The sequence below is a fragment of the Opisthocomus hoazin genome, chromosome 3, assembly GCF_030867145.1.
Source record: "Opisthocomus hoazin isolate bOpiHoa1 chromosome 3, bOpiHoa1.hap1, whole genome shotgun sequence".
Classification (NCBI taxonomy): Eukaryota; Metazoa; Chordata; class Aves; order Opisthocomiformes; family Opisthocomidae; genus Opisthocomus; species Opisthocomus hoazin.
Window position 1 is genome coordinate 61,805,160 of NC_134416.1, and position 15,417 is coordinate 61,820,576.

General features: G+C 42.6%; 1 protein-coding gene across 5 annotated transcripts in view; it reads left to right on the forward strand.

Moving 5' to 3' along the window:
- The window catches only part of LDLRAD4 (low density lipoprotein receptor class A domain containing 4), a 303,243-nt gene that overhangs the window by 145,041 nt on the left and 142,785 nt on the right, over positions 1–15,417 (forward strand). For all 5 annotated transcript variants that reach the window (XM_075416511.1, XM_075416513.1, XM_075416514.1 and 2 more), the window contains one exon: positions 1,165–1,305. In XM_075416511.1, coding sequence (XP_075272626.1) covers positions 1,165–1,305 — 141 coding nt within the window. The remainder of the gene's footprint in view (positions 1–1,164; positions 1,306–15,417) is intronic.

The window sequence follows — 15,417 nt, forward strand, 5'->3', positions numbered from 1 at the left end:
ATTGAGGTATTAGAGTTTCAGACAGATGACAAGTCAGTCAGACTGAAGCCTTGCCTGACTGGGCTCTGAAAAAGCATCCAAGATGACAAGGCACTGGACTATTAATTCCCACAAAAAGCTAGCACTGGTTAGCACGTACTGAATCTTTACCAGTAAATGAAAGGCCGAGGATGGAGGTAATGTCATCCCTGTGTGAAGGGGCGACTGCATAGCTCTCCTGTTGGTGTAACATTTGAGTGGGAGACAAAGTAAGGAGTTTTTCCTTGACTTTTTTTTTTTTTTTAAGAGCTAGAGATCAGTCTAGTGAGGTATCTTACACAGGGTTAGTTAGCCAGCCTGCATCCTTTTGCAGAGAAAGGGAGAGAAGTAAGAAGGAACTTGAGGTAACAAAGTTTTTGTTTACATACTTGGTCTCGTAGGAACTGGTCTCACCAACTGAACCATATTTAGGGGAAACCATTAATTTCTTTGTAATGGACAAAATGGAAAAAATACAGCATGCCCGCATATAGCATTCATATACTTCGTAGAGATTTTAGAAGTTTACTGACTTTGTAAAGCAAAGTGGCATGTGGGAGTTTAGTGTGCAGACATTGAGTGCTTGATTGTAATTAGTTGGAAGACTGGCAAATTGGCTTTGGGAAGGTAGTTAAGGAATAATTGTCTGTGTCTGGACAGGATTGTTCCTGGTTATAAACTATACTGTTGCCTTACAGCTGATGCTGGTTTACATTGTGCAAGACTTTTTTTTAGTGTGGGACTATTATTATTTTTACTCATAGCGCTCTCTTGCCCCAGATGTGCAGGGTGCCACACAAACATGTGTGAGAACACGGTCTTTGTCCTAAGTGAATTGTAATCAACATGAACTACAAAAAAATATTGCTTGTTTTTTAAGAAGAAGAAGTTGAATTTCCCCAAATGGCAAATCTGGTTTACTAGTGGGTTGATTCTGGTGATCTGGAATGTGTCGCGTATATATTAACAAGTTCAGTGCTTAAAAATACTGTATTATTTATTTTGGTGTTGAAGTGCCATGTTGAAGTCCACCATGATGGCATCTACCTGAAAAATATTGCCTTTAATAGGAGTCATTCTAGCAGTGAAGGAAGCAACCACCAGTTGCCTCACAAATTTTTGTTTTGGTTTCTTTTTGCTTTTCAGAGTGCAAATTCACCTGCGCCAGTGGTAAATGCTTGTATCTTGGTTCGTTGATTTGTAACCAACAGAATGACTGTGGGGATAACAGTGATGAAGAGAACTGTCTGCTTGTAACAGAGCATCCACCTCCAGGCATCTTTAGCTGTAAGTACTGGCTCTCTGTGTGCATCCGTGTATAAGTGTATGTCGAATATGCCTGTTCACCTCAGAAATCAGTCTGTTCGGAAACTTGGTCTGCAGTATGATATCTGGGGGGGATGAGACAGAGGAAGTAAATACTGTTTTTCTCTGAACCAGCAGTGGTTTGCAACACGCTTTTTCTGGGTTGCTAAACCTGGAAAATTGTAGTTATGCAAAGGGACTTTGTGCTGCAGACATGGCGGTTATAATCATATGGATCATACATGTCTTCTGAGGAAGAAAGCATAATATATAAATGATTAAATAATTTGTTTTCCAAGGTTCTAAAAAATACTTTATACTTTGTCTGTGTGACAGTCTTCGTATGCCGTTAAGACTATTAAGAGAGCTGTAATCTATCCAGTCTTCATTCCTATTAATGAAATATATTTTATTAGTGCTGAGATCAGCACCATTTGGTAGGTCACTGGGCTTTTGTAGTTCTCTATTTAAAATAGCTTTAGTTGCTATTTGGTGCATAAATACGTCACACACAGTGCCAGAGCTTATCACCAGAATTGCTCACTTAGTGCTTTGCCCTCAGTGATGTACACTGAAATCAAACTTTGATTTTTTTTTTTTTTTTGTATGTTCTGGAATAATTTATTTTTCAACCACAATTCAGCTTTCTGGATGGGGGAGTTTTCCAATAATGCTTCTGGTCTACAGGTGCAATAGAAATGCTGTTACATTACTTACTGCTTTCCAAATGGTTTGGTTCTGCCAATACAGACATCCCTCAGCGTGCTGTTTTGCCTCTGGTTGTGACTATGGCTTAGGAATGTCTGTGTTGTTAGGTTGTTATTAATAATAGAAATTACAAGCAGCACGTATCTGTAATTTTTGTAACGAATGGAAATTGGCAAGCATATTTTTAGAGTTGAAATAGGGGAATTTTTTTAACTGGAATACTGTATAGCTCTTCTCTTAAACCAAGCCAGCACAACCGTTTGCCCAAAAGGAGCCACGAAAACCACTGTGGTAGCAGATGGAGGGAAGGACTTTGGTGACAAGCAGCAGTTGGGGCGTTGGAGGTGGTGGCCCCACGCAGCTGCAGTGCGGCGGCAGCACCCGGTGAGCTCCTGTGTGGAGCTCCTAGGTGGAACTCCAACAGCCTCTGGCAGCTTCAGGTCTGGTAGCCGGGGTGCCAGTAGCTTTTCAGTAGCCCTCCGTCCCTGTGGCAGTCGGGCGGTAATCTCAACGGCGTGTTGGCACCGCGTGCTGGCCTTTCCCTCAGAAGGCCTTTGGACTGTAGAAATTGTTACTTGCTTGATCCAGGAACTCCAAACTTCCCAGTCTTCCCCTAAGCCACATCCCTCCCCTCAAGCGCTGGAGTTGGTCAGGAATGTGAGGCCAGGCATGCCTGAAAGGGGGCTGCGCTGGTGAGCTGGCAGGACATCCTCCTCGCCTCCAGCGGCGTAAAGATTATCTGGACCAAATGCGACAAAACGTGGCTGCAAAAACCCTGCAGTGGCAGGTTTCCTACTGCTGACGTGGGAGCTTCGGTTGGCCTGTTTCATGGTCCTGTCTCTGGGAGTTATGCAAGTCAAAGCGATGGCGTTTCTCTCACTTTTCCGTGGACATGGGGAAAAATTGTTTACTTTCTTCTCAATGCAGGCTTTTACAAGCGTGAGGACTGTTACCACTAATCTGTCAGTTACCCTCTAGGAGGGTTTTAAAAAAGAAAAGTTCCTTCACATGAATTATGTTTCCTTACATCTGTTACGTTGGTTCGTTTTCTCTGACTCCTCCTAAAATACGGTGTCCAGTGGTCCTGCTGCTTCAGGCCTCCCCAGTGCTGAGTGAAGAGGAGTAATTAGGTAAACAGTCTTAGAAGTCCTTCAAGAACTGTATTTGCTAGTTTTGTAACGACATGGCAAATGAGGAGTTTGTAGAGGAAATACTTGCTTTATTACTAGGAGCATTTGGAAGTGTTTAACTTTTTGCCTACCTTGTGGCAGAGAGCGCCGCAGTTCGGGATATTGACAGCGACTGTACTTCTTCATCGCAATAGGGACTGTGGGACAAGTACTGGTAAATAAAGAGACTTCTGTTTTAAATAAAAAAACAAACCCTAGTAAAACAGGGTCCTAATGGTGAAACAAAGAGAAGAAAGGTCGAAGCCAGATGGAAAAATCATACAACCATAAGCACTATTTAAAAAAAATTAGGATTAGTGGTATTTATCATGTTCTGGCTATTAAGCAGGCTGCTACATGGCAGAAATCGGTGCCATTTGGTAACAGGGAAGAGCAGTATTATGAATGTGGCAGTTGGTTGTACTGGTTTAATCCAGCCTTGAAAAAAATGTTTCTAGAATACTTGTTGAAGTGAGGTCCCCAGGCCTTAGAAGGATGACATGTTGAATTAAGGAAATTGTGCATGCTGTTGCTGGAAGATTTTAATGGGGATCCCTACCAGAGTACACCCGAGTATATGCGCTTGCAGTGTCCCAGCTGATGAGGCTACCTTCCAGCACAGAAATAAATATATTCATTGGCCTCCAATTAGTGACAAGAAGATAATACAGCTCTATAAGAAGAAAATGAGTATTTAAAAAAAAAAAATGTCTTGAGGAATTTTAAAGCAGGGATTTCTATCTAGTCAGTGTTACGTATCAGCTCTGTTCTTGCATCTTCTTGCTCATGCACAGTTCTCGAATGGGGAGGAAACTGTTGAAAGGAGCCGCGTGTAAGCGTATGCTGATCTGCGTCCGAGCAGGGTGGCCTGTTTCTCCCTGGGACTGCTCTTGTCTTTACCTGGAGCACGTTGGCACAACTGTGTTATGCTTTCCTCTCCGCTGTTTCTTTAAAGAATCCCTTCCTCATACAGTACTAAAACCTTCTGTCCTCCCATGGTGGAAGCAGTATTCATCTCATTTCACAGTAATACCTAGACTACCCCCAAATGAGGTCTAAATAAGTAAACAAATTTTCATATGGAAGTTCTGCTTCAGTTTATTTAAGCGGTATGTGCCATGTTAGCAGTAGCCCGTATTTCCTGGCTACTGAAGCATTTCACATTTGTGTTCTTGCCAGAAGCCAAATCCAGAACGTCTCGTTGGAGCTTATCGTTTAGTTTAGCTAAGTTGCATGAGCAGTGGTATAGAAAAATATTTTTTGTGGGTGACCTGCTCGCTGGATCTTGTGATTATAGCAGACGCTATCTCATTGTGTTGGAGGAGTTTAAATCTCCCAGACTTAGTCTTCCCCTCTCCTTGCTGTTCCTGTCTGGCTCCAGTACGAAGGCTGTTAATTCAGTCTTTTAAATGTTGCTGCTGAACTCAATAGGATGGCTCACATCTGCAAAGTTAAACAGAACGTGTATTTCTGCAGCCCTTTGGTTTTACTAATTTTCCTCTGTGGACTTGTGGGTAGAGTTACCTTATGCTACTGCATCGGCACGTTAGTCTCTATAGCGCAGAGAAATTGGAGGGCAGCCGGGGAAAATCTGCGCCAGCTATGAGGTGTAGTAGCTAGCGTGTGTTGGACTCTGATTTTAGACAACACTGGTGGCAACCGTGCGAGTGTTAGTTGGCCAAAATACATGCTAAGGCATTTAAACCAAACAGGTTAAGGTAACAGCTTGCTTGGTTTGCAGTGGGATTTTTAAGGCCGGTTTGGCGACACACGTTAAGACGTACCTCTCCCTCCGCAGTGGGGACGCTCCGAGGTTACTGCGCGTTTCCCCACAGGTAGCCTCGCACAGCATAGCCCGTGTCGACTTTCGGTAGGTCCACTTGCTGTTTTTATTTTCATCATCTGTAAAGACTTATTGATTGAGATAATGGAGATGACTGTTCTTTTAACACTACTTGGAGATCAAGGGTGTGTTTAACGGCACAAAGCCACGACAGGAAAAATGAGATGAAGAATAGGATCCTTGCGTTGCAGACTTGGTGTTGGCGGCAGCTTGCCGCTCCACGTGACCTGCAAAATTTGGACTCTGAGGAATTGAAACAATGTGCCTGCTTCTAGCAGGACACAGTTCATTTGTTCCAGCATTTCCCTTTGTTTCGCAACAAATGATCGGCCTGCCTTGTCCTGCTAAAAGTAAATTAGATTTTGGAACGGCAAGCACAGTCTGTTGTCTGTTTGTAGACTGCAGTATCCGAGTCATATCTAATTGAGAAGGGTTGTAATGGTGGGGATTTTAGTTCTTTAATTGTTTGGTGGAAAACAGTATAGGTAGTTATCTCTACTGTGATCTGTATGCGTTCGTGAGCATATGAGACACAAATATTGACATGCATGAGAATGTGAAGAATAAAATAAGGGAGAATAAATCCTTCTTGTCATGTGAAAATTATGTCTACATCAAATTTCAAGTTGTCAGCATTGATGGAGGTAATGTGTCATGGCTGTTTTGGCATAGAAGAGTTTGCCGTAGGAGTTCATTTTCCTCTACAAGGTAAAGAACCCCAAACAAATCAAATATATAGCTCTCCCTTTCACCACCCCCACCTACTTCTGTCAGCTCTGAGCCTTGTAGGGATCTGCAGGGGGTCGGAGAATGATTCTGTTTTAAAAACAAAAAGCTCAATCAAAGGAAAATATTTTGTTTGGAGAGACCTTTGGCATCCCCCTCTGACTGTGACACCGAATTTGTGCAGATAAAAACAACCGCCTAGATTTACATTTTGATTGTGCTTCTGCTTTCATGTGTGCCGGGCTGTCCCACTTCAGGTGAAATTTATCCATTTCTTTAAATATTTAGCAGTCTAGCATTGATGTTAATGAAAGTCTGGCACTGCTATTTTGAGCATTGCAACAATGATAGTAATTTTCAGTGTCAGATTACTGCTTCTCGGAGGAAAAGGGATATGGGAGGAGGGAAGAGCGGGGGGTGGAAAAAAAAAATTGTTTCGGGTCTAATAGAGTTTGTCATCAGCCTGGCTGTGCCAGACAGATGGATCATGAATACTGTCTAGACGCTCTCTGCCTGAGTGGAGCTGTGGTCTCTAAGGACAAGCAATGAGACGCCGGCTTAAGTGACTGGGGAAAGTCAGGACGCGCTCCCCTCTCCTCGGATAGCGGCGCGGGCTGGTCCTGCCCCGCCGAGCGGGAGGAGAGGCCCCGCGGGTGCTGGGAGCCGCTCGGCACCGAGCTGGGCCCAGACCTGGCCGTCGTGGAGGGGGAAGGAGAGGGACGGTGTTACGGCGCTATTGATTTCAGCCGCGTCTGCCCAGGGACTGCGGCGTGATTTAGCCGGGAGTGTCGATGTCGGGAGGGGGTGGGCTGGGAAAGCCATCAGCTGGCCATAAAGCACATGCAGAAAACCCCTCCGTCACCTGTATTTATTGCCTGGCTGAGTCACAGCATACGCTTCAAAATGCTTGTTTACTTGCTTACTTTTTCTTGGTTTGGCCCACTTGTTCGGAAGGATTCATCTCTGATCCCTGCCTGGGGCTCCGTATGCCCCGGGCTGTTGAGATAAGGTTGCGTGCGGCTGCCTACGGTTTGCAAAGGAGAAGCTGCGTTAAGCAGGTGAGACCCGTGGCCTAGGGCAGATTGTGCGCTGCTTAGTGATCCCACAGCTGGGCGTAGTGACGGAGAAGGGACAAGTAACAGCATGAGGGAGCTGTTCCTTGTCCTTTCTCTGTCACTAAGCCCAATTAATGATAAGGAAATAAAAATTTCTGATGTAGACAGACTGATAAATATTTTTCGACTGGCAGAGTTATAACAAGAATTTAATTTGATAGGTGTGCTAACTTACTTAAAAAGCAAGAGGTTCTCAGGGTTTTGTATTACAGAATAAGCCATAGCATCCTGGGTTTTAGTTCTGTGTATATATAACCGAATACTAGATAGATACTTTTATTTACAAAATTCATCTGGTTTTCAGACTATAGTGCAGTCTTGTTTCTTTAAGTGCTATAGGCGGGTTCTTTGCTTTCTTTTGAAATAATTTCATCTTTGCGTGTTTTTTGAAGCGCATCATGGAATATTAGCAATTAATATGAGCTTGAAAATATGGAAAAAGTAAAAAATTAAGGTGAATTTTGTGTTTTCCTTTAATGTTCTGTATGTATTTTTAGAAATACTGTATTTCCTGGTGTTTAATAAATGAAGTAGGATGCTGATCCCATGAATTCTGTAATAAAACTGCAGGGGAATTCAGTAATGCGAGAGTTTACCCGTTCTTCATCCGGAGCCTTACAGTATTGGCAGCTTGGACAAGCCAGACACACACGTACGTGGCCAGTAACAACCATGAAATATGCGGGTGCAACATCAGGTATTTGCATCTGCTTACAAACAGGGCTGGACTCGGCTCCTGGTAAGCGATTTCCATTTCACAAAGTTTCCGGCTGAACATTAATCATATTTCTACAGTTAATGAGAAAAGAAATACAAGCTCACAGTGCCCTGTAGATGAAAATGTGGGAATTTCAGTAGCTCTGAAATGCTATATTATTCATTAAAAAAGTGTGTAAGTCAGTTGCATCACCTTTAATCAAGATCTAGAAACAACATTTGTTAGAACTGTTTGTGTTTGTTCTTCAGACACCTTTCATTCACTTCTGCTTCAATTGCTGTTAGCTTTTAGGAAGCGTCATTGAGTACTAAATGTTACAGTGTAGTACAGTTATGCCTGGTAATGCTTTTGCTGTCTCCTGTCTCCTTTTCCTGCTACTGATTCTTTACAGATGCGAGAGACAATTTTAAGTGCTTAAAGCTACAGTGTATTAAAGTCTTCATTCAAAGACTGATTTTCATGTATCTGAGAGAGTGCCTAAAATTCAGGCTGGAAATCTCAGAGCAGTAGTGCCAGGCATCACCATGTGACTTTCTATCTTACAGGCATCCTTGGCTCTGCAAGAGACAGGAGCTCCTTGTGGACCAGTGTGAGGCAGGGCAATGGCATCCCACAGACTCTGAGGGCACCCTTTCTCAAACTTTTTTTTTCCACCAGAAGTGCATGGTAGCAAAAACACTTCATAAAGGCAGGCCTAAAACTGAAGTACAAAAACCACAGCACAGTATCGTACCGCAGGCACAATTCTCCCACTGGAGAGAGGAAAAGAATAAACCATGCGACAGTTATTTTCAGACATTATTTCACATACAGCTAGTAGGTGCTCAAACACGACATCAGAAATCATACAGAGTGGAACTGAGCAACTTTTGTTGATTGTATTTTCAGTCCACATTAGTAAGTATTCTTCATTACTGTCCTTCTCTACATTTTCATTTGCAGGGGTCACACAGTACAGTGCACTAGGAGCTACCTGGCTAAATCTCTGTAAGGTTTAGATGCAGTTTTGAAATCCTCTGGTGTGAATTTTAAAGCCACTGCTCTTCCTGTCCTTCATTCACATTGGTTATCGCTGGTAAATGCTTATTAGGAGCACTGTGTTTGTGCTGTGTTTGCACTTGGCTAATAGAAGCCAAGAGGAGCAGTCACAAACTGTTTCTTCTGTACAACATTGGAAGCTGTTCAGGTGCTTAGGTAGTGTGAAGATTACTTACATTTTCATACGATTTAAAGTGTTTCAGAGAGCGTGCTTTTGAGGCAGCTTTTTTAAAAAAAAAAAATAATTTAAATCCTCACAAAAAAGAGGTGTAGAGTTGAACTAGATGGCCTTCCTTCTCTAGGAATGCTGCAGACTGCAATGTTTGATTGCGTTTCGTTCTTCAGATGTGCATCTGACCCTTTATCTCCAGAAACTCTTCATCTCCCTGATGAAATGAACCACCTTGATTTTTCTTAAGCAGGCTCATCTTATCCTTCTGTTTTAAAGTAACAGCTGCAATGAAGATGAATTGAGAGTTTACTTGTGTGTTCTGTTCCAAATAAATGCACGCTGGAAAATTTCTGCCTGAAGTTTCTGTGTAGCTTAACATACAGCACCATGCTGGTGCTCAAAGAAATCCACGCTTTTCAGTGATCTCTGTGGTCAGTATTGTGTGTGAAATGGTGTTTTTCCATATTATGTAGTGTTTAACCAAAGCATGTTGCCTTGGCCATTAGTGTGCAGCTATTTTTCTCAGACTGGAAAGCCTGAGAAACCCTGTTTTCTCCACAGTTTTACAGGTGCGTGAAACTGGCGTAAGCCAGTGTTGCCCCGTGTAGTTGCTCCCTCACTTGTCCCTGCGCAAATGCTTGTGCAGCCACCCAGTAACTGGGTTGGAGACTTGGTCTGGTTCTGATGAACTCTGAGAAACTTCCACTTTGCTTTGGCCGGTGTTACATCTTTGGTTCTGTTCTCAGCTCAACTGTGCGAACTCTGGTGCCAGCACGAAGCAGAGGGCAGTACAAGTGGCTGCATTCCGTGGTGGTTTATCCTCGGCTGGTTTAAGGTTTCCATGAAATGGTGGTGTTATTAAATGCCTCGGGCCTTGCCTCAGTAAAGCATATGCTTAAAGACCTTTCGCTGAATACAGGAGAGTTTGGGAATTCAAGAGCTAATTGGTGCTTTCCCGCTTCTCCCCCATTCTGAAAATCCCATCATTTGTCACTTTTTGTTACAGAGAAATGAAACAGAAGAATGAAGCATCAGAACGGGTCTCTCGTGATCGTTCATGGGCTTGGGTTCATTTGGAATGAACCCATGCTAGTAGAATGTAATATAACATTTCAATAACAAAGTCCAGTTTGGCTTAAGACGTAGGGCTTTATTGGAATAATGTTAGCTAGTTAAATGAGTTCACAGGAACAGCTGTCCTGGGTCGGCTCAAAGGCCCAGCTAGCCCAATATTGAATCTGGCACTGGCCCGTTGCAGATGCTAAGTGAAAGAGTATAAGCAAATTAGATAAACACTTGTGCTTTTTCCAGTAAACCTGGTTCCTTGGAGGAATGCTGCACTGCTCTGCGTGGGGAGCACGGGATTTCTGTCCTCCTGAGAGAATTTGGTGTTTAGAAAGGGCAGGAACTGAGGTAAAGAGAAAATTTCGTAACTGTAAGAAAGAGAGAAGATCCATCAACCCTTCGCTAACCAGTACATGTGTGGGCACGCTGGTTTCTTCTATATTCAGCACACACTTCTTATGTTAAGGCATTTTGAATGTAGGACGCAAGCTTGCAAGTGCTGAATTCATGTCAACCTGAAAGACTATTTGCCTGGGTCTTTTCACTTATTTTGTGAGGAACAGATATTTTAAATTTCTCTAAGCTTTCTGTTTTTTCTGAGTGGTGGTGGGGTTTTTCTCGGTCAGGATTTGTGGACTGTGTGACAGCTTTAATAGTGAACCAAGTTCACCTTGTGAAGAAACTAGGCTTAAATTTGACTTGGATGTTTTAAAAAAAAATGCTCACACAAAGCCTACTGCATGTAGAAAACACAGTTGTCACCTGTGACTGTCGCACACCGGCATCAGATACTGTGGGAGTACGTGTGTGTATATTACAGCAGGCTTGCACTCAGTTTTGTTTTATTCACATGTATGTGTTACACATATGTAAGGACTGAATTCAGACTGGTTAGCGTTAAGAGGTTTATTTAGGCCATAAATGAGATAGTTGACCAGCTATTTGTACTGAGCCACTGTAAGGAGCTAAAGGAATACCAATCAGGAGACAGTGAGTTGTTAAATTAATTGCATTTTGCATGTGATAGATGACTTTTCTCTAAGTTACAATACAGACTAAGAGGCTGGAGAGGGATGCATGTAACACAGCGTTAGTGCAGCCATACATGATAAGATCACAGTTCTACTTCTCTTTCCAGCAGTATTGCCACACTGGTAGCATCCTCCTTCCGTCTCCTCAGATTTCTCCCTCCTCTTTCCTTCTGTTTCGGTATTGCTGTGTAATAGCTTCATAAAAGTAAGACAGATTAAGAACCTGGGGGGTATAGAGATAATAATGACGCACTATGTGAATACTGAGTCTGGCACCTAGTAGCACCTTGATAGAAATAGAAAGCTGTGATCACAGTATTAAAATATGCTAACAAGCTGAAGGAGCTAATGGGCTGAATTTTTACAGTGCAGATGTTCATCCGGCACTTGTGCTGAATGCAATAACAAATGTGTGGGGGCTGATGGTGATATGATTGTGTTCTTGCAGTACAGTCCTCCAAAACAGTCTTTCTGTTCTTTTATATTTTACCAGATTTAGAATGTTCTTTTTTGTGGTCTGAGGTAACAAACGTAAGTGTGTATAAAGAGATGGGTATGGCTAAGTCTGGTTGGACTAGGGTTGTCTTTATTCAAACAGGGGGTTCTATCAGAATAGATGCACCCCTGTATGTGGTGGTGGGAATTGGCATCTCAGTTCTTGGATAGTTCGTGCTCTCTATCTCCTACTAAATTTCAGATAGTTTTATTGTTGCTGGTTTTGAAACCTGGCTCATATGGCCAGAATGAACCATACGCTGTGAGAAACTGTAGAGCCACGATCTGGTGTAAGGGACATCTCCCTGTGTTTTCAGAGGAGAGTCGATAGTCTCCTGGAGACCCGTCCCAGTGGCCTGCATTCCAGTCCAGTACCTCAGGCTGGCCATCTATCTCATGGTACTTCACGTACGCAGTCTCTTCCTTCACGTTCAATGCTTCACAGCTAATGCCAGGAACGATATTGCTATCTTGCAGAACCTTTCAGCTGTGTCAATAGGGAATGATCTTGACTTCTTTCCATCAGATTCAGATACTCCAGAAGAAATTATCATTCGTACCAGTCAAAGATTTGCTAGACGTTGACAGGAATCATCATGTTGCAAACCTCCTTGTTTTTTTTTTCCCCTCCCTGACAAAGGTACTGGCTTGTTTGTTTTAATTACCAGGATGAAAGGTGCATGTGGCTTTTGTCTGTAATAAGCTGCAGCTCTCGCTGTGAATACCTGTCACTTTTGATAGGCTATTACAATGCAGATGATCAGTCAGCTGGCCGTGAGTATTTGGGGCAGGCGGTTCTCCTCCAGTGAGTGCATTTACTGTGCTATGTAACACAGGTTTCAAACCACGTCCCCTTTTGACAAGCCTATTAGATAATGTATGGGGAAAATAAATTCCCCTGATGTTGGATGATGGAAAACTAAAGGAAGGACTGAAATGATTTGAGGAATGAAAGACTTGGTGATCAGTGAATAGGTCTCGCCAGCAATTCCAAGCTTGCTTGGCATCCCTGCCACAGAATTCTTGTGCAATCTTGGTGAAATCATTACTGGTTTTCTTCCTTAATTTCTTTATTTATAAAATGGAGATAATGATGTTCATCTACTTTGCAGAAATAATAAAAGAAGAAGAAATTTTTATGTGGTTGAAAGACATGCAAGGAGATGTTAAGCTGTAATAATCTCAGAAAAATGTGTATCACACTGGAAAAAATACAATGATAAGCTGTCCGTGAGAATTAAAAAGAAAAGTTTGGGAAGTATGTGCTTTATGTTGTATATTAATATTAGCACATACTAGCCAATATTAATATATTTATCTTCAATTTTTAACTTGTATGTCAGCATGTAAGAGCAAGGAAATGGATCTGCTGAATAGTTTCTAAGTAGGTACGTTAAAAGTGAGTTTGTGTTAAACTGTTGACTAGAGGCAGAAGAATAGGAGTGAGTTTCATCAGTCAACTATTAATTCCACAATTGGAGCAGAATATCTTAAAAAATCGCGAATGTAATGCAATGTAATGATAGTTGGTTGTGTGTTAGTGAAGTCTGAAGAGGACTATCAGAAGGATTTAATCAAATGAGGTCAACAGTCAACAGAATGATGGATGAAATTCAATCCTGATTAATGCAAAGCAATTCATACTGGAGGGCAAAGTGTGTGCTATTAATACAGTTTGTTGGATCCTAATTAATTGTGTAATTTAAGGAAAAGGACCAAAGCATCACTATGGAGGGCTGAATGAAGATCTCTTTAGAGAATATAGTTGCGGTCAGATAAAATATTTTGAATCAATAAAAATAGGATGTGAAATGTTACAATGTTGTTACATAAATCAACATTTCAGCTTTATCTAGAATGCTATGTTCAAATGTTGCTGCAGCACAGAAACATGCTGCAGATGTGGAAAACATGGGAAAAGAGCAGAAGGAAGTTGTGCACAGACTTTGATGTGAATAGAGACCAAAAAGTTTGGAATTGTTTACTTTTGAGTCTAGGTAAAGAGTGGGGAATTAAATAGGTACACAGAACTATGGGTGTTGAACAGAAGGTGGGTCAGGAACTTGGGCTGTGTTGTAAGATTAGAAGATCACTCAGTGCAACCCAAAGCTGATAAAAAAGGACATTTTTTCATACATGCGGTCTATAGGCTGTGTACCTCGTTACCATGCAGTGTCGTTGAGGCAAGCATTTAGCACTGTTCAAAGCAAGGAAGCCTCTGAACGCTGGGTCCACTTGTGTGTAATCTATCCAGAAAGGAGGAGTTAGGAAATGTGTAAGGCTGAGGTTTTTGGCATTAAACTTGTTTCTAACTGTAAGATCGGGCTGAGAGCTTGAGAGGACATTTCTTCAGTCTTTTGGAGAATGGGACATCCTCATCCGGGAGGATAGCGCATAGGTGTGAAAACGAAGGCCACAGTAAGTGGCTTGGAACAGTGTTTGCGTGCAGCTACGATCAAAGTCCTTATGTGCAGTTTCCCCAACTTAAGTAATGACTGATATTGCGTGTAATAGCCTTCCATCACGTCTTACACAGCAGAAATCTGGCCTGTCTTCTGTATCTCTCTTTCATGGAAGGTGGTTGACTGGCGAGGCCGGCACAACGAGTTGCTCAGCAAGCGAGAACTGCGGAGTCCCTGCCAGCCGGCACCGGGCTGCCCGTTGCGCAGCAGGTTCTGGCCCTGGCCAGGGTGTCGAGCTCATCCCCGGCGCAGGATTGCTGCCCGACGGGGAACGCGCGCTAGGAATTGCGGGGGAAGCCGGTTTAAGCGAGCAAGGCTAGAGTTAAATGGGTTGCAGTATGGATTGGTATTTGATTCTTTGAAGCTTCGTACAGCCCTTCTGTCCATTAAGCTCATGTGGTTAATAAACCAGACCTTCAGAAATGTCTACTCCTTAACATAATGTACTGAACTCCATATGTAAATGTTCAGCAGGAGTGGACGACATGTGTAGATGTCTTCTTGCAGGAGGTGATAACAGTTTCTTTGCTTATTGCAACACAAGCCATCCATTAATGAGGACTTTCGGAGAGAAATGTGTGTAGGCTGTGAACACGGAGGGTGATGCAGAGAGGTGGGAAACAGATGTGTGGTCATACATGCACCAGCCAGCTATTACTCAGATACCATCCGTCTGCTAATTAGCGACTGGAATGTTGAATAACATTGCTGTTTGTGAGATTGCTTGAGTGCAGTCCTGCGTCTGGTTTTCACACTTGTCTTCATCTCTACGTGGTATTGTAACTGACGTGCTTCAATTAAAATTGTTTTGAAAGTGAGGTCTCTAGAACTTCCTTGTTACAACAGCTTAATTTCTTGGTGTAGAGTACTGTAAGTGTAGGGCCACCAGCTTTTTGTACCCTTGAAGGGACAGCATTGGGTTAACACTGGAGAGGAAACCTGACTCATCTGTTTTGCTTCCTGTCACGCTAACAAACCCAGTGTGTGCCACCTCAACTTTAAACTACCCCCTTGATGATTCTCACTGTGCCTCCTACAGTGAAGAGTCAGCAAAATGCGGCCTATTTCTGCACTGCCACAGCGGGGGGAACTACGCGGCAGTGCTACTTGTGTGATGAATGGCTCCGTAGGAAAATGATCACAATTTACCTGATCCTCGTATTTTACTGTAGTATCTTTAAGAATTTCGATACAAAATATTAGTATTTCCGGTTGCTATACATCCTAAAAACACATGCATGCACACACACACACGTGTATATATTCTAGAACAGTCTTTTTTCTTTTGCGAAGTCCAGATCCGTGATACGTTTCAGCCCTGCCCATCATTATAGGAACAAGCAGTAACAGACAGCAGAGTTAGCGTTGCCACACTGGGGTTAGAAGTTATCTACTGCTGCATACTCCACTGTATTCCAGGTAAAAGGAACACCTGTAGATCAAAAAGAGGGACTCCAAATCTGCTGCCAGAACATAAAGGCAGACATGATTTTTCTCTGATCCAGTTTCTGCATGTGTAAAGTGTTTCTCCTGCTTTCCTGAAACAACTTCC